Here is a 22,690-nt window from a genome sequence, read left to right as displayed (position 1 = left end):
GAGGGTTTACATTTAAGGCTCTAATGGAGCAAGAGTCAACGTTAACAGATCATTTGTTTAATTTTAACCTTTAGTGGTGAGGATATCAATTTATTTTACATGGCATGCCTGTTTTTCACAATTCTGTATTAAATTCTTAATTACTGCTTCAAGTTAAAATCCACCAACCTAACATAATCTTCCCATTTGCCAACCTACTGATTCAAAACATTTCCCCGAGGCCTTAAGCTTGACACGCACTAACAGTACATGTAAGCACTGACACATACATCAATACAGCCATTTGCCGTAGCACCACAAAACCCTTAAACCCACCAGCACAAATGTGAACAACAACCTCTACAGTTCAGCTCTTATCAGTTGATCTGTTTACCCTGAGATATCACATCTCAGAGCATCTTGAATTATATTTAGCAGCAGAATAAATTTGGAAAAATCAATAAGGAGCCTGGAAAGGAAAGGAAGTGTAGATTTCGTTCTTAAAACTGAGCTCTCCACGTTTTAAAGGGTGTCTTGGAAAAGTAACAGATGTGGTGCTTTTAAAAGAGTTTTAGACCGTTTTCTGTATTTTGAATGTGAGAAGAGCATTTTGGTGACAAGTAAATCATGCCAATGACCTTATTCTTGAGCTCAGTTTTTGTAAATGCTCCTTCCTCAGCAACTTCCCGTAGATGTGTGAATGCAATTTGCCTGCATAGGTTGCAGATATGGTAAGGCTCTGATGGGAACGTTTCATCATGTAGTAAATTATTTATTTTCAATATTTTCTGATGTACTTAATTTCATGCTAGCTATGCATTTAACAATAAAAATTGATGACAGAAAAGCTCTTTTAACCTGAGATGAACTAATGTAGGTCTATTTAAAAAAAAACGATCTACATTGTGTGCTATAGCTTTAACTTTGGCTATAGCACACATTTGCTTCTGAAATGTCACAAAATGCATTCCTATTCATTGTTGCGTTAATTTTTCACCAATATCTTGTATTTATGAGTCTGTCCACTGTGCAACGCCTTCTCTAGCACATCCCAAAGATTCTCAACGGGGTTCAGTTCGGACCTCTGAACAACACAATCGATCCATGTGTGAAAATAATGTTTCATGCTCCCTGAGTTTAGTTGTTTTCAGATTGAATGAAGGCTGGCATTTTCATCTTGGAACACCCCCTTGTCATCAGGGGAGAAACGATACATTGACAGAATAACCTGGTCATTCAGGTTGCCTGCTGACCTCATAATGTTGCTCAGTTTGCGCCTGACCAGCTGCAGTCACCCCCAGATCACAGGTTTATTACACAGATGTTCAATCCCTTGAGTTCCCTTCACATCGTGAGTGGGAAGGCTCTGACTTTCACTACATAGCCCTGAGTTTTATTGTTGTTTTTCTTTAGATTTCACCAATCATTTAAGTAGTCACCGATCATGAGTTATAAAGGATTTTTTTTTTACCACATTTCTTCCTCAACGACGATGGCTCCCCACTGTCCTCCTAGTTTTTAATGATGCACGGCGTCATTTCTCGTCCCAATTTCATTAGTTTCTGCAGTCGCCTTAGAAGTTTTTCTTTCTGTTTGATTCCAATGATTTGACCCTTCTTAAACAGGCCACCATCTTTCCCACAACCACAGAAAGTCTTTTCCTCATGTCTTGTTTAGGAAATGAGAAGCTCATTGCATCAGCCATGGTTAAAAAAAAAAATAAAATAAAAACACTTGTGCCAGCTAGAAGACAATTGTTCATGCAATAACTATCCAACAGGAAGCTCATACCTGCATGCATGTGGCAATTTATTTTTATTTGTTATTTTTGTTTTGGCCAGGCAGTGTACACATATATGTGGGCATGTGTGTACATGGAGTTTGAGGAAATGCCTCCAAATTCTATATAATAGTGTTTACTTAGATTGAATGATGGAATATTCTTCTATAGTTTCAATACCAATATGTGGTATTTGTGTATTTTTGGACCTGTTTTAACTTTAGGTGGCATTCTGTGATCAGCAACAAGTGGATGAAGGACAGCTTTGAATAACTTAATTCTTCTCTCAACTATTGAAAACTAGAATATTTCCAGGACTTTCACTTGCATCTCTTTAAAGAAACTTTAAAGCATTGCAGGAATGTGATGGAAAATTTTAGCTATTTTCAAATAGCTTTTTTGTCTTTTTGTCTTTATAGTGAATAAACTTGTAATTAGACTCGTTTGTTTATTGAAAGAGCCAAAAGTGCATATATTTTTAGACTCTTTTTTGTTAAATTTTCTCCCAACTCTTTTCATGCTGCCTGTATAACAAAGGGCTGTTTTAGTTTATTTGCACACCACTGATGTTTCTGTAAAGAATGAAGGTAGATTGGTAAATCAAAGCTGATGCGCCTCTTAACAAGAACTGCAAGTAGTTGCAGAGCTGCATCAGTGTTCTACATATGTAAACACAGCAACAGCTTCCACTCCTCTAATCAGGCAACACAAAGCAGCCCCTCCTCCTTGTAATCACTTGTCAGACTTCTGAAAATATATCTCCTTCTTGCAGTTTTGCTGAAAGGTGGAGGAGAAAGTGTGATGTGTGTAGCAGTAGAGGACACATCTGCAGATCCAATTTTCCATGGTGACAGCCTGAATGAGGCGAAAAAGCCTCCAGGAGGGGACAGATGCTGGTGGCTAATAAAGAATAGATGTCTTTTTCCCCTGAAAACAGAGGAATCTGACCTTAGCAACTCTTGAACATGTCCTTCCTTTGTTCTTTCATGTTCTCTCTGACTCTTTTTCATTTCTTTGGCAACAGCGTGCCCTTTTCCTCGGTTTCACTCCACCTTTGCATCTCTCCAATCGAATGAAAAATCTTCAGTACCTAAATAGGCAGGAAAATCATTTCTAGCCAACAGGTTAGGCTCAGATTTCACATTCTGCTGTCTCCATCTCTGTTGTGAGTGTGTGCTTCAGTATCACTGCGTGTACATTTATTGTTTCTGCGTTAGCACAGCCCGTATACATTACTGTCATAGAGCGAAGAGATAAACTTCTTGGTGTCTGGTTGCCTTTGCGCTGTGTATGAGGATATTGATTTCACGCAGAAGTAGTTTTTCTGTCACCTTGTCTGACTTGTGTTTACATTTGTGCAACTTTCGGTAGACATTAGGGTGACCCACACAGTCCTCTTCTGTTTATTAGACATTGCAATGCTATAATGAGGTATAGTCTTGAATCACCATGTCTTAAATAAGCGATAGGAATGTCAAGAAAGAAAGAAATTGATACGCAGCTTGTTAGCAAAGTTACTACTTTCTTCCGCAATTCCTCTCTCAAAGAAACATTGAAAGCGAAACATATTGAGACAGTGGGACTCAAAGGGAACACATATTTGTCTCATTCTGTTATTTGTGCTGCACAAGATGATACCCTCACTTGAAGCCATGCTAGCAGAAAACATCAGATGGTGGTTGATGGCTACAGACTGCATGGATTCCTATTCGTATTTATTTGTCCATGCAACATTACAAGCTGACTGTCTGACAGTGGCAGGGTGTTTTATGGAAAAAATAATCACATAACTTATTATTCTATGGTTTCTCTAAACCTGAATGAGTGTGCATGTCTGTTTGTCCATTGTGTCTCACATTTGTATTCCGCCCCTTTTTTTATGATACCCCTAAAAAAAAATCCCGACCATGTAGCAGTTACCTAATTGCAATTAAGAGTCCATCAGTGTGTGATTTTATCTCAAAACTGAACAAGTTTTTTAAATGCATCAGAAATATTAAGGAGGAGCTGCAGAATCATTCAGATCATACAAATGATCTCTAAAAGGTGATCTATTAAAAATTCTAAAGTCAAGCTTCCAGCAGCAAGTAGTTTATATTTATTTCTTTTATTAATATGATCTTAATTTAAAGTTGGTAATATTTAATTAAGAGGTGATGCAAATGCAAATTTCCTTTCGAAAATCTTTGCTTCCCCTAAACAGTCTGACTGCCGTCGCCACCAGCAGGAATTGTCTTCACCTTAGCATGAACATTGTGTCCTTTTGACCTGGGTTGTTTTTAAACAGACTTTTTTTTAGATGTTTTGTTGGCTCTAGTGGCCTTTATTTGAAAGTAGTTTGACAGGAAAGAGGGTTATGAGAGAGGGGGAAGACATGTGGCAAATGTCACCAGGCCAGGAATCGAACCTGTGACCACCGGCATGAGGACTAAGGCCTCAAGACATGGGTTGTGCTTTGCCCCTGCACCACCACAGCACCCACCTGGGTTGTTTTTAACCTGGAAAGCAAGATTTTGGTTAAGACTAAGGTGTTTTGCAGAAATAAGTATAGCATAATCTTCAACAAATGGAGAGTCTCCTTTTGTTGAGTAGGAAATCTGCTCGTTTTATTTTGTTTTCACAAATCTCACCTACCCTTCCTGCATTGCAGGATCTATTAGTCATTCTGGAAATAAGAGTGCTTTCCGCTAAACCTTTTAGTGTGGCCAATAAGCAAGCACACATCCATTTGAAACATAACCTACAGAGTGTGAAGGAAACACTCAATGTTTTTGATTAAAACAAATGTGTATGCTACTTCATCATCCATATAGGCAAATGGTAATTCTGTTATAGTGAGGAAGGTTTAATGGCTCTATTTGTCCATAAAACATTTTAAAATATGGAAACAAGAAGCAGTTTGTTTCAGGCTTTCTTTTCAGGTTGTCTATCTCTAAAATTTGCCTTTTCAGATGCACTTATGCTGTCATTTCAGTAATGATTAGAACAAAATTAGAAGTTGCTGCTCAGTGTCTTAAAGTTTCATCTTATAGTGCTGCGTTAACCCATTGCTGGTCTCTGCATATTTCCCACTATCTTAGACAGATGTTGAAGAGACTGGAGTATGAGCCCCACTGGGGTGCATTCCAGTTGGAGTTGGGCTTAATTCTACATAAGTTTTCTGGTTTCAGATCAACGACTGAGTCTTCAGTTTGTATAGAGGAGCCTGTAATTGATCAGTATTCATATCCCACAGAGAGAATTGCATCCTGACAGAGAACATCATGTGGAAATAATGGATACTTTCTCCCATAAACGAGTCAAAGTCTTTTCTAAAGACTTTGTTTGCAGCAGCTGTTCTCCCCAAAGAAAAAAAACAATACTTTATCTCTTTAGAATGAGCAGTGCTCAATTTAAGTTCCTTGGTTAAAGAAACAGTTTCATTACATTTAGAGTTGTCAAGCAGAGTTCACTGAACTTGTAAACATGCTGCTGCTTTGAACAGATAATTTAGTATATAAGCTAATAAACTCTTACATTTTTAGTATGTTAGTAGAAGTTGCAGCAGCTTAGATTTCCGTAGGATCGACCAAAACTCTTTAAAGTTTAAATAGAATCCCTAAATTATATATATTTTGCCAATAAACTGTCTAAATAGGTTATTTAGGGTTTGTTTGTGTTTTTGTGGAATTGTTTTGTGTCTGGAATGTTACCTAATATAGAAAGAAAGTTTATAAGTATGCAACAGTGCTTCCCTCCTCCTGACCACAACCCCACTTTTCCCCTCCAGTCCACACTTGGCCACACCCCTCCGTGTCTCAAGGCTCCTCCCACCTTGCTGAGATTTCTCAAAACGTGTAAGGGCTATGCTTTCCCACGGGGGTTTGTTACACATTAAGTTTCTTTCTAGTGTTTCTTCCTCGTTTTGCGTTAAATGTTCTCTTGAGCACCACCAGCTGAATGTGTCTTCACAGTGTTAGGTCAACGTAAGTTAATTACACATTTACAAACAGATTTCACAGTCTGGGAGTGATGCATATAGATTTATGCTCTGTTTGCTTTAATCTTTGGTGTTGGTTTCTTAAACTGAACATTGCCTGTAAAAAAAAAAGCTTACAATTTGTTGCATACAGAACTTTCACAGGAAGACGTTTAGAAGTTAATGGAACATGATATCAACCTGTAGGCATTTGCCCGCTGCAGAACGGATGCGACAGTCGTGTTGCAGTCAAAAGATGCTTGCTAGGTCATATTTGAATTTGGATGAACATTATTGCATATTGTCTTGCCAATATTTTCCCCACTTACTTTCCGTTTCCAAGGTAACCTCACTGTGCAAATTAATCAAATGTTACTGGAAAGAGAGGACATTTCTTAGCCCCCCCACCAACAATCTCTGTGTCACTGTTTGTGCGTGTGCATGCTTCTTGCCCACTCTCTGCAGCAGATAGTTTTTCCTCCCTCCCTCTCATTTTCTATGCCATCTCCAACTCATCCTCTCTCCCCTCTTTTTATCTGCCGGCTCTCTCTCACTCACTCTCTTTTCCCCTCACAACATTCACTTCCTGACAACCACTGCCAAAAGGACTAACAGGCGGGCAGCATAGCCCCAGATTCCATCACTCGAGGAGGGCCTAGAAGAAAATAAAAAAAAAACACAGACAAGACAGAAGAGAAAAAAAAAGTTCAAACTGGAGCCCAGGTGTTTTGACACTTTGGATGTCTGTGTCGCTTGCTTGTAGCTTCAGCATTAATGGCAACCAATGGCGAATAAAGGAGGTTGACTGAGGACAGATTTTGTGAGATAGCAGGGGAATATCAACCGGTTCAAGCCAAGTCGTCTGGAGTATTAATTTGAAGTTTTCACAACTTATTCACCCCTTTTGCACCTGAAAACTTGCAACTGGATTGAAGTTGATAAAAAAGCTACGAAGGAGAGTCAAGGACAACTTTCCTAAACTTGGACAAAGTGTTCAGATTGGGCGTGGCTGCATTGCTGGCAAGGATCAGGGCAGCCCGACTTGGCTTGGTGATACGATTCTGAGCGATGACATACGGCGGTCCCCCAGGATGCTGAGCTTGGATGGCTTGGAGATGATCGCTGTGCTGGTGGTCATGGGTCTCTTCATCAAAGTCCTGGAACAATTTGGGATGTTCGAGCCTGTTGGTGGGGAAGGTAAATCTCTTTGTTTTATTTTTTATTTTTTTATAATTATGTCAAATATGATTAAAGTTACATCAACGCACAACTGAATGCATGAAAGGTTAGTTTTATGGGTGCTGCCCTTTTCCTCCGGTCCTCAGTTGGCAGCAGTGCTGCCTAAGGGTTCCTGTTACCGGTGGGCCGTGCAACACTCTATCCCTCCCTCTCCTTCCCAAACACACACACACAACCGTGTAACTTTAGCTGTGTGTGTGGACTTTCTCTGCCCCTTGGGTGTGTGCTTTTACCTTTCAATCGATAACACAATGGAAGGAGTGGGTCTGAGTGCTCTGAAGAGACACTAGTTTCACTGAGGGAGTGCCAGCGTTACTTTTAGAGCTCACATTAGCTCACGAGGTTTATATGGGGATGCAGAAAGAAAGGAAATATGGCTCTGCTGCAGATTATAGATCAACATGTTTTGTGGTCTAGATTGACATAATGCATGTTAAGCAACCTAATTTCATGCATTAGGTTTTTCTATAAAAAACTTTCTTGACATCATAAATTGGCATGTTTTACCTTCAATCCAATTTTTGTGATAACTGAGTAGATGTATTCTATTCTATTGCAACAGTGATTCCCTCTGAATATATTATTCTATATATACTATATAGAAAAATTTTATATAGAATATAGAATTAGTCTATATTCTAGAATATAGAATAATATGCTATTCTAAAAGAATAGCATATTATGTTCTCATCATCCATCAGCAGGCTAATTCCGTACCAAATGCAAAGTGATAGACATCGACAGTACATTGGGAAATAATTTCCCTTTAACAGTTTACAGCTCTATTTACTTGGTGTGAATTTACATATTTCCAATTTTTGTAGATATAAAACAAAGAAAACTTGTGTAAAAAAAACCCAACAACAACAAAATACTGCTTATAAAAAGGTGAAAACGTTTTCTTAATCAACCGGGCAGTGAGTCCTGATTACCTCTGTGGGTTTTGTTCTTTTTAACAGAATTGTTTTAATTCAACAGTGGAGGGTTTTTATCCTTTTCCATGACAAAATTACAGTCAAACTTTGGATATTTCTAAACTCTTTTTTCAAGCCATTCAGAAGTGGACTTGCTGGTATGTTTTGAATCATTTCTGTGCTGCTAGACCCAAATGAGCCTGGTGGGGTTTAGGTCACAAACTCTGTATAGGTCTATATTTTGAGAGCCATGTGTTTTTGAATCCAGGCCCGCTACTGTGTGCAAATAGATTTTACAGAAGGAAACGGTAACAGTAACAAGTTTACTGAAGTTTTGAGTCTAAAAGAGAATTCTTTATGCTGTTGAGAGACTTTTATTTTATATCTTCATTTCTTTATTCTGTCTTATTTTTCATGTCCACATTAACAGCATGTTGATTCATGTGGATTTGATTTAAATCTGGTTTTGTTCTTTTGCTATTTGTAATTTCTGTACCATAAAACTAATCAACTGTAGACTGATACACACATGCCTGATTTGCTACATGAAAATATCACTCATTTTTCTGCCTCATATTTGTATAACATTAAGTGGAAGACCAGCACTTTTTTGTCTTTTTTTTAGCTTAAAACACTGAGCTTAACCATATGTTTAATTACATTAAACATTGCGATCACACTTGAAAAAGAAAAAAAGCTAAAATTGTAGTTATGTTAGCGTTGACAGGACATTTTGTTTCTTTACCTCAGGAGTTATCACCAGGCTTTGCTACGCCTGTCTTATCAAAAATGACCCAAGTTTTGCCCTCCTTGCCTTCAATCTGCTCAACATTGTTCACATCTTTTTATCACTGTTTTCACTGTGACAATAGGGGCAGATGGGCAATCTTGATCCTATCGTCTGTTCTCCTACCCTGTCTGCAATATGCTGTCTGGATCCTAAGATTTCTCTTTTAATGACCATTAGCACTAATGCGCTGTACTCCAACTATAGATAATAATTTGAGAGACAGGCTTGCAGTATACTAAGATAAAAACAGCAAAGATTGACTTTTTTCCTAGCAGATCATCCTGAAGCCACTTTTCATCCCTGATGCACCCTTTGGACTGACTCCAGCAGTCAAGGTGTGCCAGCAGCTCTGTCATCTAAAAAAAAACAAAACAAAACAAACAAACTTGGAAACCTAATATCCATGCCTGTGCACTCCACAAGCACTTGTACGCAGAGGCAATCAAACACAGACATACGCAAACACATGGAGCTCAATTTACATTATACTTCCATTCTTGAGAGCATTTCAGTGTTTAACATATTTTGATAATATTTAATGAAAATTGCTGCCTTAATGAGAGTATATCTGCGTGTGCCAACTCCTTGGTGAGTACTTAGGCTAATGAAATTTTTTAATGGAGGATGTTAGTCCAGATGGCAGAATGACTGTAGCGTTCAGACTCCTCAGAATCACTAAAGGATTTGGAGACAACTTTCAGTGTGTGCTATCCACTTGTAAGCATGGCTCCATAATCATTTGTTTGTTCAGATTGTAAGCAACTTATTATGTTGAGGTTTTGCTGTAATGTTTTTATTTATTGACTAGTAAATCAATCTGTTACTTTTACATGTTTGCATTAGTCAATATAGTGGCTGCTTCTTTATTTAGATAATGCATGTTGGTTTTAATATGTTTATGTAATTTTTTTGTGAACTAAACAATGAAAAGTTGAAAGAAGCAAAAAAAAAAATTGCATGTTTTTGCCATAATTTTTTCTTTTTAAGACCCGTTCTGTGTCATTTTCCAGTGAGTCAGAGCAAGGAAAGTGAGGAAAAAAATAAATAAATAAATAACGTTTCAGGCTCATTAATTTAATGAGCCGTGTTGCTGACCCTGGAATAAATAAACAGGATCTAATTTTGCAGAAAAAAAAAAAGTAAAGTGAACATCTCCTTCCGAGTGTTTATGAAAAGCACTTTAGTCTCAAAGTTTTACGAGTTATGGACATATTTTAGAGTAATGGGTATTGACAGGGATGTGCTATTTAGTTTATGAGGTGGATATTGAATGGGTTGGTCTGTGCAATACTGAGTGGCATAATGTCTGATGAAACTACTTCTTTCCCTCGCTTCTTTTTCCATAGCTTTACAGAACTTTAATGTACCTTACAGTACAAACACAATGATTACGTATAACTCTTTCAGAGTCTCGTAGGCATAGATACCTTTATGCATCTCCCAGTCGTTACGAAACACAAATCACCTCAAATCTACTGTTTGTGTATTGTTTCTTTTCGTCTTTTCATGTCAAATCTTGTGTGAAAGGTTTGGCATGTTTCCATGTCCACCACAGCATTTTTTCTTGTCTTTCATCTTGAAGGAAATGAACTTGGCACTGGGCTTTGTGAAGTAGTTAATGCCTGCGACAAGAATGAGGACTTGAGGGCTCCTTCATCACTTTTGATACTCTTATGTGTCATATCCGTTTTAATGACTTAGAAGCTGGAGAAGAGCCACAGCTACAATAACAGTCATCGATCCATTGTCTTTTCTTATTTGAAATCAGGTTGCTGAGGTACAAGGCCGAGGTTAGAAACTCACATATCCTTCTCCACCAGCTGCTGCTCTTCATTCCAAAGCATTTCTAAGCTAAAACGAATATTTAGTCTCTTCAAAAACGTTCTGTCTTTCCAAGGTCTCCTCCCAGTGGAAAAGACCAGAAAAATCTTCAGAAGAAGACATATTGATCAAGTACTGCCTTAGCTGCCTTGTTTAGGTGCAAAGCAGCAGCAGCAGCAGCTCCCTCCAGATGAGCAGCTGAGCATGTCAGGGTGGTCTAAAGTTAAGCTCAGTCACCTTATGGAGAAAATATTTGACCCTTGTTATGATTCATATCTCATAACCATAGACAGAGGTTGGAATCTAAACAGACTAATAAATTGAGAGCTTCACTCTTTGGCTCAGCTATTTCTTTTTGTCCACACAACTGCAGCAAAAGTTGGCGCTAAATAGTTTTGACATGCCAAACTGCATCATATTTGTGCACTACATTTGGGTTGATTACAATGAATTCCAATAACATACATAGGAGTTATTATTTATAATGTGAAAAAAAAACTGAATAAGTTCAAAGGGATGGGAATATATTGTCAAGGTGCTGCAGCGCAATGCCTCAAAGAATCAGATGACAAAATGGAGCAGGCTGAAAGGATCTTTACGCAATGTCTGGAAGACAAAGCTTAATGTTAGGGTTAGAAAGATGTAGGTATCGTTAAGTGCAGAAGCTTCATGGTTTATGTCCAAATGTGAAAGCAGCTATTGAAGATGTTGGGCAGTGATAGAGTGGTATTGGTATAATGCAGAAGAATAAGTGCTGTTAAAATGTTTTACTGGTCACCAGATGACCCATTTATGTCTGATTTCATGCACACACCTTTATGTCCATCTGCCCTCCCTGTAATTGCCCTTCAGTTGATAGGCGAGCTAATGGAGAATGGAGTGTGTTTGTGCTCGCAGTAAATTGAGATGGAGCTGCGGTGCTGCACACACTCTATGGGTTCTCAGAATCATATAGCCTTCACTTTAGAGTCTCAACAGGAACAGAAATGTCAGAGACAGGCTATTAATTCACAGTAATGAATTGTTTAATAAGTCTTCTTTCTGTTGTGTTGCTAAAACAAGGGTGAACAGTATTATCCCTCTTTCAGTGGTTTGGAGCTGAAGTATATCAATAATTTAGTAAACTTTATTAAATCAGCATTGGATGTGAAGGAGTCTGTCCTTGTTGTCCTTGTCTGGGTCTCTTTCCATCCCTGCACCGCTGTTGGTTAGCCAGCTATAGATGAGAGCCTGGGAGACAAGGAGGATCACACAGGGGATATCCAATACCCAACTCACCCCTCTCTATCTTATTCCCTCCTTCTTTTGTGTTCTTCTTTTTTTGTTCCAGCTGGCACTGCACCTTTGAATTTGATAGAAGCTGTGTGCATGTCTTCAAGTTAAAAAGACAGTTTGTATGTCAGCTACTATGTGGATGAAAGAGGGGAAGACCAAAAGTCGGTGGTTCAGATCATGTGAGAGAAAAGATAACACTGTGAATGGAGTAATTCACTCTGTCTTTCTCTCCCTGCCATTCACACCAACAAAGCTTTGGTCTTGAAAATGTTCGTTTGTGTTTTATTAGAATTTGTAGGATTTCCATTCATTTATTTTAGAGTTAATGCCTTAAGACCATTTTCTGCAGCTCAATACTCAAGTCTCTGAAACAAGAGCAAATATATTTAGGAATTATTTTCCAAAAATGTAATCGATTAAGAAAATGTTTAATTCCCAATAAAAGGTGAAAGAGAATATTGCAAATCTTTGTTTTGAAGACAGGAAGAAAACTGCATTTTTTTAGGTGAAACAATACAGCTAAATATGCATTTCACTCCAAAATTATAATGTTGATTAATGTTTTTGGCCCTTTCTGGCATCCTTTTCACCCACATTATGCTTCCTGAGCGATATTGCTTATTTTGCCAAACTCACAGCTTAGTGCCCTGCCCATCAACATGTAATTGTAGCTTCTGATTGTAAATTATCTTCCAGCTGAGCAACAGCCACCAGTGAAGAACGTTGATTATCTCTTCATCATGGTGTGTGGTGATGGGTGGGACATGTTATACACTGAATGAACATTTAGTTTCATAGTTGATGTATTAGAAGCAAAAAAAATTGACAAAATGACATTTTTCCTAAATTTGTATGATTGTCTTAACCCAAGGAAATGTGTCTGCAGAAATCAGTCTGTTACAAAGTGGAACTAATGTGGCGTCTGTTTTGAATGTGTGAGATGTGAGGTTTTATTCCTCCTAATCTAAATTTTAAAATGTGTTTGACGAATTAAAATACGTCAATTTTCTAAAACTTGTTTCGCTGATGTAGTGGTGTTGCAACAACAGCTGCTTTTTAAGACACTGAGTGAAAGTGAAATTTATTTGGCTCTCACTCTGAACCTCCTGCTCATACACTTTTTTTCTCTCTGTCTCTTATTGACTTGTTTTTCATCTGGCTCTTGACTCGAGTCTTGTACCTACATAAAGTATTAACAAGGGCACAGAAGCCTAGGAGCAGGATTTACCAGAATTAATCATTTACGTCAAACAGTGAGGGGATGGATTTATCCTGTTTTACATTTCCAAAGAAAAGCTACAAGTTGCTGCCGTTCTGCTGCCAATTTGATCCTCGTTCATGGCTGCATCACAGCAACATTTGGGATAACTTTCTCATTGGCTCGTCTGTTGCTCCAACAAAGTAAACTGTTGTTTGGCTAGAAATGTTGTTGATTTCCTCTGTAAATTAGCTGCTGTGGCAGGAACCTCACATACAGATCTCTAGTGGAATAATATCTCTGAACAGAAGCAGAAATCCCTGAAGAGGGATAAGCCTCGCTGTCAGCTGTAATAAATATTTGTTTTTATGTTTCCCTTTTTGTGGTATCGATCCATTCAGGATGTTTTCTTGATTTGGCTTCTTGCAGCAAACAGCAGAGAGAGACATGTTTATGCTTTGATGGGAATAGGCATAGAGGCTTGTTGTGAGCAATGCAAATGCAATTTCGACTGAGCACTTCACTGCTCAGAAACACATGACACAACGGTAAAAGGACAGGAATTGTTGAATCGAGTACAAAAGTGACTCAAAGCACAACTTTTATGATTTGGTCTGATTTATTTTTTTATTTTTCATCTCATGCTGTAAAAACACAACACAGAAGTAAGCATGTGTCTATTCTTTCTGAAGAGCTCTGTGTGTGCAAAGGTGTTGAAAATTGTTAATGGCTCAGGTTATTTTACTGTCATCGCACGGCTAGTCTGGTTCTGACTGGTGCTGAATTTAAATGAAACATAACAGGACAGAGAGGTTGTGGGGTGGAGCCAAAAGTCCTCTTGAACACAGAATTGCAAATTAAATAGTTGGCTTAACACTGACCTCTACAGGTATGAAAGGGTAATTACCAAGAATAAATTGAGGAAACGTCAGATTACCCGTGTGCCAACAAGTCTATTACAGATCAAGTTCAGGTTGGCTGCTTTATTTACTCTTAAATAAGTATGCATTTTGTTTATTTTTCTTTTTTAAATTGGATTTAAATTACATTTCTTTTGATTTGAGTATACTATTTTGAATAACTATACAGTTTTGTTTATCTTATGTTGTAAATTTACCCATAATGTACATTCTCTTATTCCTATACTTTTTTTATTTTATATGTTTTACCTTAGTTTGAATCTGCATGCTTCCACTTAGCTTTAGTACTGTTGCTGGAACACCTGAATGAATTAATTAATTTATTTGGTTAGTGAGCTTGTGCTTAAGCGGACACTCTGCATGTTAATTCACTTGTCAAACACAAGGCCCTACGGCCAAATCCGGACTGCTATAACTTTTTACATGGGCGTAGACTTCAGTGGGATACATAAATGGGACCTTCAAGATAACAGTTGTGTGCTTAAATATACTTTTATAAATCAAATAAAAGCAGTTTTTATCTGTATACTGTCAAATTAGATCACAATGAAAAGTTGTTTAATATTAATTAACTACTCATTTTCTAATAATTCATATTTTAACAGTTTGGCAATGGGTAGGTTTATCGTTACGTTCTGCCACAGCCGGACCTTTGAGAACATTCATGATCTTGATGCAGCTCCAAATAAAAGTGAGTTTGACATTCTCACCGTATTGAACAATATCATGTTTTGCAAATTCACTTAGTATTTTCTCTGGTTATCTTCGTCAGATATTAAGGTTAGTTTGATGACCTGAAGCATTTAAGTGTGACAAAAAAAAAGCAAAAACAGAAGAAATATGTGGGAAACCAAACACTTGCATTGTTAATCCAAAAACTAAAAGATGTTTAAGATAAACAAGAGAGATTTCAACATTTTAATAAAGAAAAAGAAAGGTTTACCATTTTTACAATTTTATGTCTCTAGCAATTATTTGAGAATAACTTCTGATTTATTATCAACAGTCAGATTTTTATCAGGTCACATCGTAGCTGATTTAAGACGTTGCCCCACAAAAAAGAATGTTAATATAATCTTCACTTTAGATTACGTTCGCGCATGCAGGATGACATTTATAAATCTGAGATCCTCCAAAGAGAAAACCTTTTTTTTATTTATTTTTTTTATTTTACCCTCTGTTCATTTGCATTCATCTCTAATTCATACTGCAAGGACTCGGCCTTGTTACGATCTGTCTGTTTTTTTTCTGTCTCACATCACCATATTAAAAATATCTTCAAATGCTAATGGTCCATGCAAATGGATCCCTTATTTCATTTGTCTAATTGAAAACACACTAGCCAATTTTGAGCACCATTTGTCAATGACCTCTTGTGTCTCATTTGCTTGATGCTTTCCCACACATGCACGTTTCCCCCCCGTCTCTTAGACGTTTTAATCAGTTTTGAGAGAAATAATTGCCCAGGTAGACGACTAAATATGGAGGCATTTCAATTAGGAGATGTGCCTGGCTTCGGGCAAACTACTCCTCGCGGAGACTAATCAACTAAGACTGATTAATCTAACATTTTATTACCGCCTCAGAGAGAGCTTGTGTGTGTGTGCGTGTGTGTGTGTGCGGTGTGTGTGTGTGCGTGCTCATGTGTCAACATCTACTGTCGATTAAAATTCAGGCAAGTGAATGTCCAACATTATTTTTGGTACAGAGCTTCTCTTGGGGATTCTTTAAGCCATCACTTTCTCAAGCAGATGAGCCGTAAACAGTTTGGGCTAAAATAAGCTCAGTGACTTTTGGATTTGGAATCGAGCTGAACTAACAGAGAACCCTGGGAGGTGGTGAGTCGGGGTTGGTGAGAATGGACATCTGAGAAGGTTTTCTGGTAAGCTCACCGCTGGCCTGCTAATTATATCACACAGTCTCTCAGTTTCCAAGTAAATTGGAGCAGTGCTTTCAGTCAACTGGCAACAGACTGCACAGACCTCATGCTGGATTAGCAGTGAAAGTGACAGCTGTCATATGGGGAGCTGGATGGAGATTCGCTTATTTACCCAACTTTCACAACCATCTGTATTTCCAACCGCAGATATTTTGTTAGTTCTGTGTGTCTCCATTTTATTTAAAGCAGATTAATGAGGTTGACTTTAAATTCAGTTGAAATCAGGTATTTACACAAATGTTTTAACTCAAACATTTGAGTTAATTGGACTCAAACATGTGAATGTATTTCACAAAATAGATGGCAACATGAAGAAAGAACTTTACGTGGAAATATTGAACAAACGTCTCAAGACATCAGCCAGGACGTTAAAGCTCAGGCACAAGTTGATCTTTGACATGGAGGATGACTTTAAGCATGCTATTAAATTACCTCCAAAGAATCTTAAAGAGAACAAACTCAGTGTTTGGTTGTGGCCGTCACAAAGCAAAGGATCTCAATTGAAGAAAACATTTGTTTAGCTTCTCTTAGATTTTTTTGTAACTAAGGTTTGCTTGTTGAAGTTTAAAGGTTAGTACCTTACAGCATTCCTGGTATCATAAAGTCTGAGCAAATATTTAGTAGTGAATGGAAAGTTTAGTGCTTTCAAACTGTTGTTCAGATTTGTTGAGTCTGTGCGATCTGCAGCTCCTGTCCAGATCAACTAAGGACAGATTGTAACCTCTGATTACAATATGCTGTAGCCAGAGATTGTATTCTACACAACTTCCTTGTAATTAGAGGTAATTTGAACCACTCAATCACCCATCTGTCATTTCTAACCAACCAGCTCATTCTCACTTGACATCAGACATCAACAAAGCATTTTCGCCCACACGACCACATAATCTTTCTTTTATGGTAAATAACATCCAGGGCATTGTTTCTCTATGCAAATCAGACATATCATTATAGTTTTGCTTGTCTAAAACCAGTCTTTAGTTTTTCTTTTTGATTTTTTAAAGACTGATAATGTCAGCGACCCAGATGGGAAAGCGGCATCTTCTTTCCCATCTGAAAGGTTCAGCTCTGTGCAGCATTGCGTATGCACTACATGTTGCCCAGCTTTCACCTCCAGGCTGTGTGTCTGTGTGTGTGCACATGTGTCGATTTTACACTCAGGGGATATTGTCACATCTGCGAGTTTGCCCACAGTAGCTACTGCGTCAGATGGTTTGGATTTCTGTCGTCACTGTTTTACTCTCGTCCTTTTTGATAATCTTTGTCTTTTTCTTATTCAAAAATCTCCAATATCGTTTTTTTTTCCTGCTTTTCTCATGACTGCTGTTGTGTTCAGCTCTGACTGTTGCATCTTGTCTCTCCTGTCCAAATGTTTCTTCTTGTCTCTTTCCTTAATTCGCTGCCTCGTTATTCTCTTTTGTTTTCTCCCGTGTTTCCAGCCTCACACCACCTTGTTTCACCTCTTCAACTGCAAGTAGTACTCACCCCCCGTTTCCTCTTAAATTTATCATCCTTTTCCTCCTTCCTCTTTCACTCATCCCCATCACTGACCCAATTAAGCTCGGGAGGGACACAGAGAGTAGCGGAGCGACGGAGCCGAAGCACAGAGTAGAGAGAGTTTCAGAGTCAGAATCTGGAAAATCATAGAGTCTGAAAACAATTGCCACCAACCTGTCAGGACCCACACAGTGAATGGTCCAAACTTCACCTGGAAGCTAAACAACCTCTGACAGGCTGCTGGAGGCGGAGGAGGGAGTCTGCGTCCCCACCGGCTTTTTCTTTCCGCTCTGGATGAAGAAACGAGGAGAATAATAATCTATTTTCAGTGAAAAATAAAGAGGGTGGGGATCCGTGCGGAGTTAGGATGGCTGGACACGGCACGTAGAGGAGGACTAAGAAACAAGGACAGCACATTCCTTTTTGGAAACTATTTGTTGAGGGGGGGGGAGGTGTCCGAAGGTGGTCTTCTCCCCCCGCAAGGCAAGAGTAAGATTTGTGTGAACAGGAACATAGGGAGAGCAAAGGAGGAAAGGATGCATCTGTTCTTCCGAGACAAGTGGGAGGTGGAGGGGCTGCAGACTGTGGGCATCCTCCTGGTGGTCTGCAGCTCCCTCAAACTGATGCACTTTCTGGGGCTTATCGACATCTCTGTGGCAGGTAAGGGAAGTGTTTGGGAAGGAGCAGAAAGCCTCGAGTTAGTCAAAATATTTAATGAGGTGATGGGACAGTGGGGAAACACTCTCAGCTGGCAGGAGGCAGGAATGCTGTGTGTGCGTGTGTGTGTGTGTGTCTATTTCTTTAGAGTTAAACATGACATCTTGTCAGACCAATTTCCCACACTCATTCTGTGCTGCTAATGTGTGGCTGGATGGTATTGGAACATCTTCTGCGAGAAGAATTTTTCTAGGAAACAACAAACTCTGGGCATTACTTTGTACCTTTAATAGAACTGAATTTATACCTATGATGGAGTTATTCTCTAGTTTATTATGATACAATTGTGCATTTGGAGTCCTCAGATTTGTTTACACAATAGAAAACTACAATTTACTCTGGATTTCTGAATTAATTTTTATCAAAGGCTTTTAAGAAAAGTTGTGTTGTTTTATTTATAAAGTTCTAATTATATAGTAGTTATTAGTAGTAGTAGTAGTGGCAGCAGTCATAGCAGCAGTAGAAGAATTTTAGTATAACCATTAATTATTCATAGTTATAGGTTATTAGTAAAAATTATGTTCAAATTATTTTAGTTATTTCAATTTTGTTTGAGTTCTAGGGCTAATCTCTTTACCCCATCATTTATTTATTTAATTGATTTATTTATTGATTTATTTTATTCATTCATTATTTATTTATTATTACTACATCTATTCATTATCTAAACATACTTATCCTTCCAGGGTTGCAGGTATTATTACTACTATATTTTAAGAAAGTAAAAGACAATTCCAGTAGCCAAATGAGTTTACAATGGGGTTTTTCTAGGAACTAGTAATAATAATATTTGGAGAAAATAAATAAATAAATGCCACAATGTGTTTAACAGAGATGCAAAGAGGTCTTGATTAGAAGTCCCTACGTTATAAATATCTGGGAAGATCATGCTGAACTGATGATGTGAATTCAGGGAATGTGTCTTAGCCAGAGTGCCACCAGGACACAAGACACAGCTTGCATGGCAGACTAAGGGCTTTCTGGTTGGAAGACTTGAGCATTTATCTAAAAATATCTTTTAAAAAAATCTACAACTCCAAATTCCTTTGCTTTTCTGATTCTCTGTGTTGTTTTCTGTCTGGTTTTCTTCTAATTTTAAAGTAAAAAAAACGTAGATAAATAACTAAATAAGTAGTCTTCATAGACTTCACACTTGAATCTTTTCTGGTTTGGTTTAATTATCCTGATATAATTTGAGTCTAGAAACACTATTGGTGTAAAATCTAGTATTGCCACACCCAAGAATCTGTGAAAAGGTGTCAAAATGACCCGCACTACTGAACCCAGTAGCACTGCAACCAAAAAGCATAAGAAGGAAAACTTCCTTCATTTTATTTTGACTTGGAGCAGAATAAAATAATTTCAGGTGTCATCGTCAGAAAATAAAATTACATCAAAGGTAACTCAACACACATTCATCACGGTACTTTGGCAGCAAAATAGATCAGACAGACTGACAGACAGAAAGAAAGACAGACAGAGGAGGTGGAGAGTAAGCTACGATGCATTGACAGAGGCTTTGATGGTTCTTGCAAGTATTTTAGGCTCAATGCACCATGCAGAGTCAGCAGAGGCACAAAAATTCATGAAACAAAAGTGTTTTTTGTTATTTGTCTATTTCAAAGCTTCAGAACGATCACTGTTGCATTAACCAATGCATAAAAATCTTCATTGTGGTATTCTTTCATCTTTTCCTTGTTCCAGCCTACCGGTTATAAGATTATATATTAATTTTCTATATGTATAATCATTTGCATGCATAAACTCCTTCAACTTACCTCTGAGGAACTCTGATTAATTTTTAAAGTCTCTGCTATTGATTTCTGTGACATGGTCTGCTTTTGGGTTCATGTAGAGAAAGATAAATTGCTTACCTGTATGAGCACCTTAAGGCACCGGGGTAGGGCCTGTGTTTAGGTAGTTGGATGGATGAGTCTGCCAGACGTTGGACAATGTGCTCTGCCTGCTCTGTTTGCAAATAATGCCACAACCACAGGCGAAGAAAGTGACAGTCCCTGAGGCTGCATGCTACAGAAAGACAATGGGATGATACATCAGAGAGGCCGTGGTTCGGTTTATTTTCACACCAAATGTCCTGTATTGTTCAAACCATTGGCTGGTCTTGGAAAAATACCAAAGGCATTTTTGGTAACTAAGGAAACTAAGATGCAGTAGTCAGTAGCTGGGCTTTGTGTGTAAAATTAGGTCTGTGTTTTGCCAGTTGTTTGTTATGATTGTTAGGAAGCTTGAAAGAGTTTTTTTCTAGGTTTGCTTTGATACTACCCATGGTTATTTCAGTATAACTGAAATAATATGTTTTTGGAAAAGTTTTGCCATCCAAAAAACGTCACACACCCCAACATGTGATTGGATCGCCTATGGCTCTGTTCACGGAATTTGCTATTCGCTATTGTGCTATTATAAAATGTTTCTCATATTTATGGTTTTCTCAGAACTGCCTTAATTTTTCGCCAAGATCTTATAGAGATTATGGAAGAGTCAAACTGTTTTTCTCCAACATGTGTCAAAGATTGTAGAGGAGGTTAAAGTCTGGACTCTGCTGACCAATCCAATTGTGAACATTATTGTCTTGCACTATGCATGATGGGACCATCCCTCCTCTTCTTACACTCCGGATGAGGGGAAGTTCTGGACTCATCAGACCACATGATGATCTTCAGCTCCTCCTGAGTGCAATCTTTGTTCTCCTTGACAAACGTAAGGCTATTTTCATTTAGTCTCACTGATCAATGATTTTATTCAGGCTACTTAACTTTTTTGTCCCAATCTCTTGAGCTTGTGTGCAGTATGGATGTGTAAATGCTCTTATGTTCCTTAGTGAACATACCTTGGATTTCTGCTGGTGTTTTTGATTTTACCAAACATGTATGTGATAACCTATCACAGTCATTTGAGGTTTTGGTTTAACCACATTTCTTCCACAAACATGATGGTTCCCCAGCATCTTTCTAGTTTTTAATAATGTGTTGGACAGTTCTCCACACAATTTTAATAGCTTCAGCATTCTCTTTAGATGTTTTTCTTTCTTGTTAGAATCTAAAACAGATTCATATATTTCCCCCAACCACAGGATGTGCCTTCAAAGAAGGTTTAAAGCAATGAGAAGCCACCTCCTGCATCGACTAGGGTTTAAATTATGCTAGCTGAAGCATGATCATCCATAATTACTCAACGGGAGCCTCTTACCTATTTACTTTGTTAAATCCAGGTGATTATATTTTTGACAGCCTTAAATATTGGGATGCAAATAAAAATGGTCTCCCTTTGTTGAGCCAAGCCAGAAGGCAATTACCTGCCTGAACAGCATGAACTAGTTTTACGTTTTTTTGTTGTATGTTATGTGTGTTTTGGTTCCACAGGCATGTTGCTAGAGGCATTAATAGACTCATGTCAGTGTACATATCTAACCTCTGTGCTATGGTTGGTGATTGCAGGTAACCCCTCCACCAGTCAAAGCAAAAAAACCATAAAGCAGCGATTCCTCAAGCTGCTGCCGTGCTGCACGCCCTCGACCACTCCCTCAATCAGTGAAAGCAAGTGCTCCTTCACTCTCCATACATCTTTGCTTTTCTTCCAATAGCCTCTCTAGAGAGTTCACATTAACATTTGTGTGGATGCTGTCATTACCACGTTCAGTTAACGTAGCACAAAGAAATTGGAGAGCCTCCCAGTTTGAATTAAGCATAAACCCAGCAGGTTTGGTGTTACAATTTGTACAGTGTGACATCTAAAAGTATAAGGTGTGTTTGTACTTAATAAACACAGTTATATAAAGTATGTCTGTTTGTTTTACCTCTTTAAGTCTTTCACTTAAGCTTGAGTTTCTACGCTTTCTAAGCAAATTTGTATGAAAGACAATTCATGAAAACCAGGACTATTGACATTGCCAGACATTGGAAAGAATCCTTTGATGACCTTCTTAACCCAGTCACCAGGTCCTCCACAGAGGAGGCAGAAAATAAGACCTGGGAAGGTAAGGTAATATGACAGAGGTCTCTGATTTAAAAAAGCTCTCCAGTGCCCCCTGTACCCTGGAAGATCTGGACATTGTGAAAATGTTGTGTTTTACAAGCATATTTGGTGTTGCAGTGGAGGCTTGGACAGCACTGACAGAGTGATTGACCAGGGTGGTGTTTCCAACTGTGCCTGAGAGCATGTTCCAGCAATACTTAACTCCCCAAAGTAAGCTTAGTGTGGGGAGTTTGAAAGAAGGCAGTAACTGATTCTCGAGTCTTGGACTCCAGAAGAAAAGTGGTTTTGTCCTGGCTGTTGAACATTGATGCAATCATTAGCCTTAAGGAAATGCTATGGGGGTCTTAGGACATTTTGGTTGGTCAGTTCATGTGTGTTTTGTGGGAGTCGGTACTATAAGATCACAGAGTGTCTTGCAGTATGTCTATAACTAAGGTAAGTGGTGTGTCTTCATGTTTTTCTCCAAATCAAATTTTTTCCCAGTGTGGATTGGACTCCACCAGTGCTTCTCTTGCCCTCCCTTCTGTTTGTGTCATTTATTGATGGGATCTCTGCAGCTGCTATGGTTCCTTATGCGTCTTCAAACCATGATTTTTACCATGTCCTGGAGCAGTTTGCAGCTCAGACTGATGCAGCTGGGATGAGAGTCTGCTCTTCTAAATCTGAGGTC

General features: G+C 38.4%; 1 protein-coding gene across 5 annotated transcripts in view; it reads left to right on the top strand.

Annotated features, from left to right (window-relative positions):
* LOC103476925 (A-type potassium channel modulatory protein KCNIP2) overlaps positions 1–22,690 on the top strand; it is a 98,342-nt gene that overhangs the window by 68,944 nt on the left and 6,708 nt on the right. The window contains exon 3 of one of the 5 annotated variants that reach the window (XM_008429672.3): positions 21,483–21,581. The exons of 2 other annotated variants lie outside the window; for them this stretch is intronic. In XM_008429672.3, coding sequence (XP_008427894.1) covers positions 21,483–21,581 — 99 coding nt within the window. Of the gene's footprint in view, positions 1–6,126; positions 6,915–12,746; positions 17,971–21,482; positions 21,582–22,690 lie in introns of those variants that run through there. 2 more of the 5 variants (XM_008429675.3, XM_008429673.3) reach the window with 2 other exon arrangements.

The sequence above is a fragment of the Poecilia reticulata genome, chromosome 15 (assembly GCF_904066995.2).
Source record: "Poecilia reticulata chromosome 15, P_reticulata-male-v2, whole genome shotgun sequence".
In the NCBI taxonomy this organism is placed as follows: Eukaryota; Metazoa; Chordata; class Actinopteri; order Cyprinodontiformes; family Poeciliidae; genus Poecilia; species Poecilia reticulata.
The sequence above is the reverse complement of the archived record's forward strand: the minus strand, read 5'-3'. Positions and strand labels throughout refer to the sequence as shown.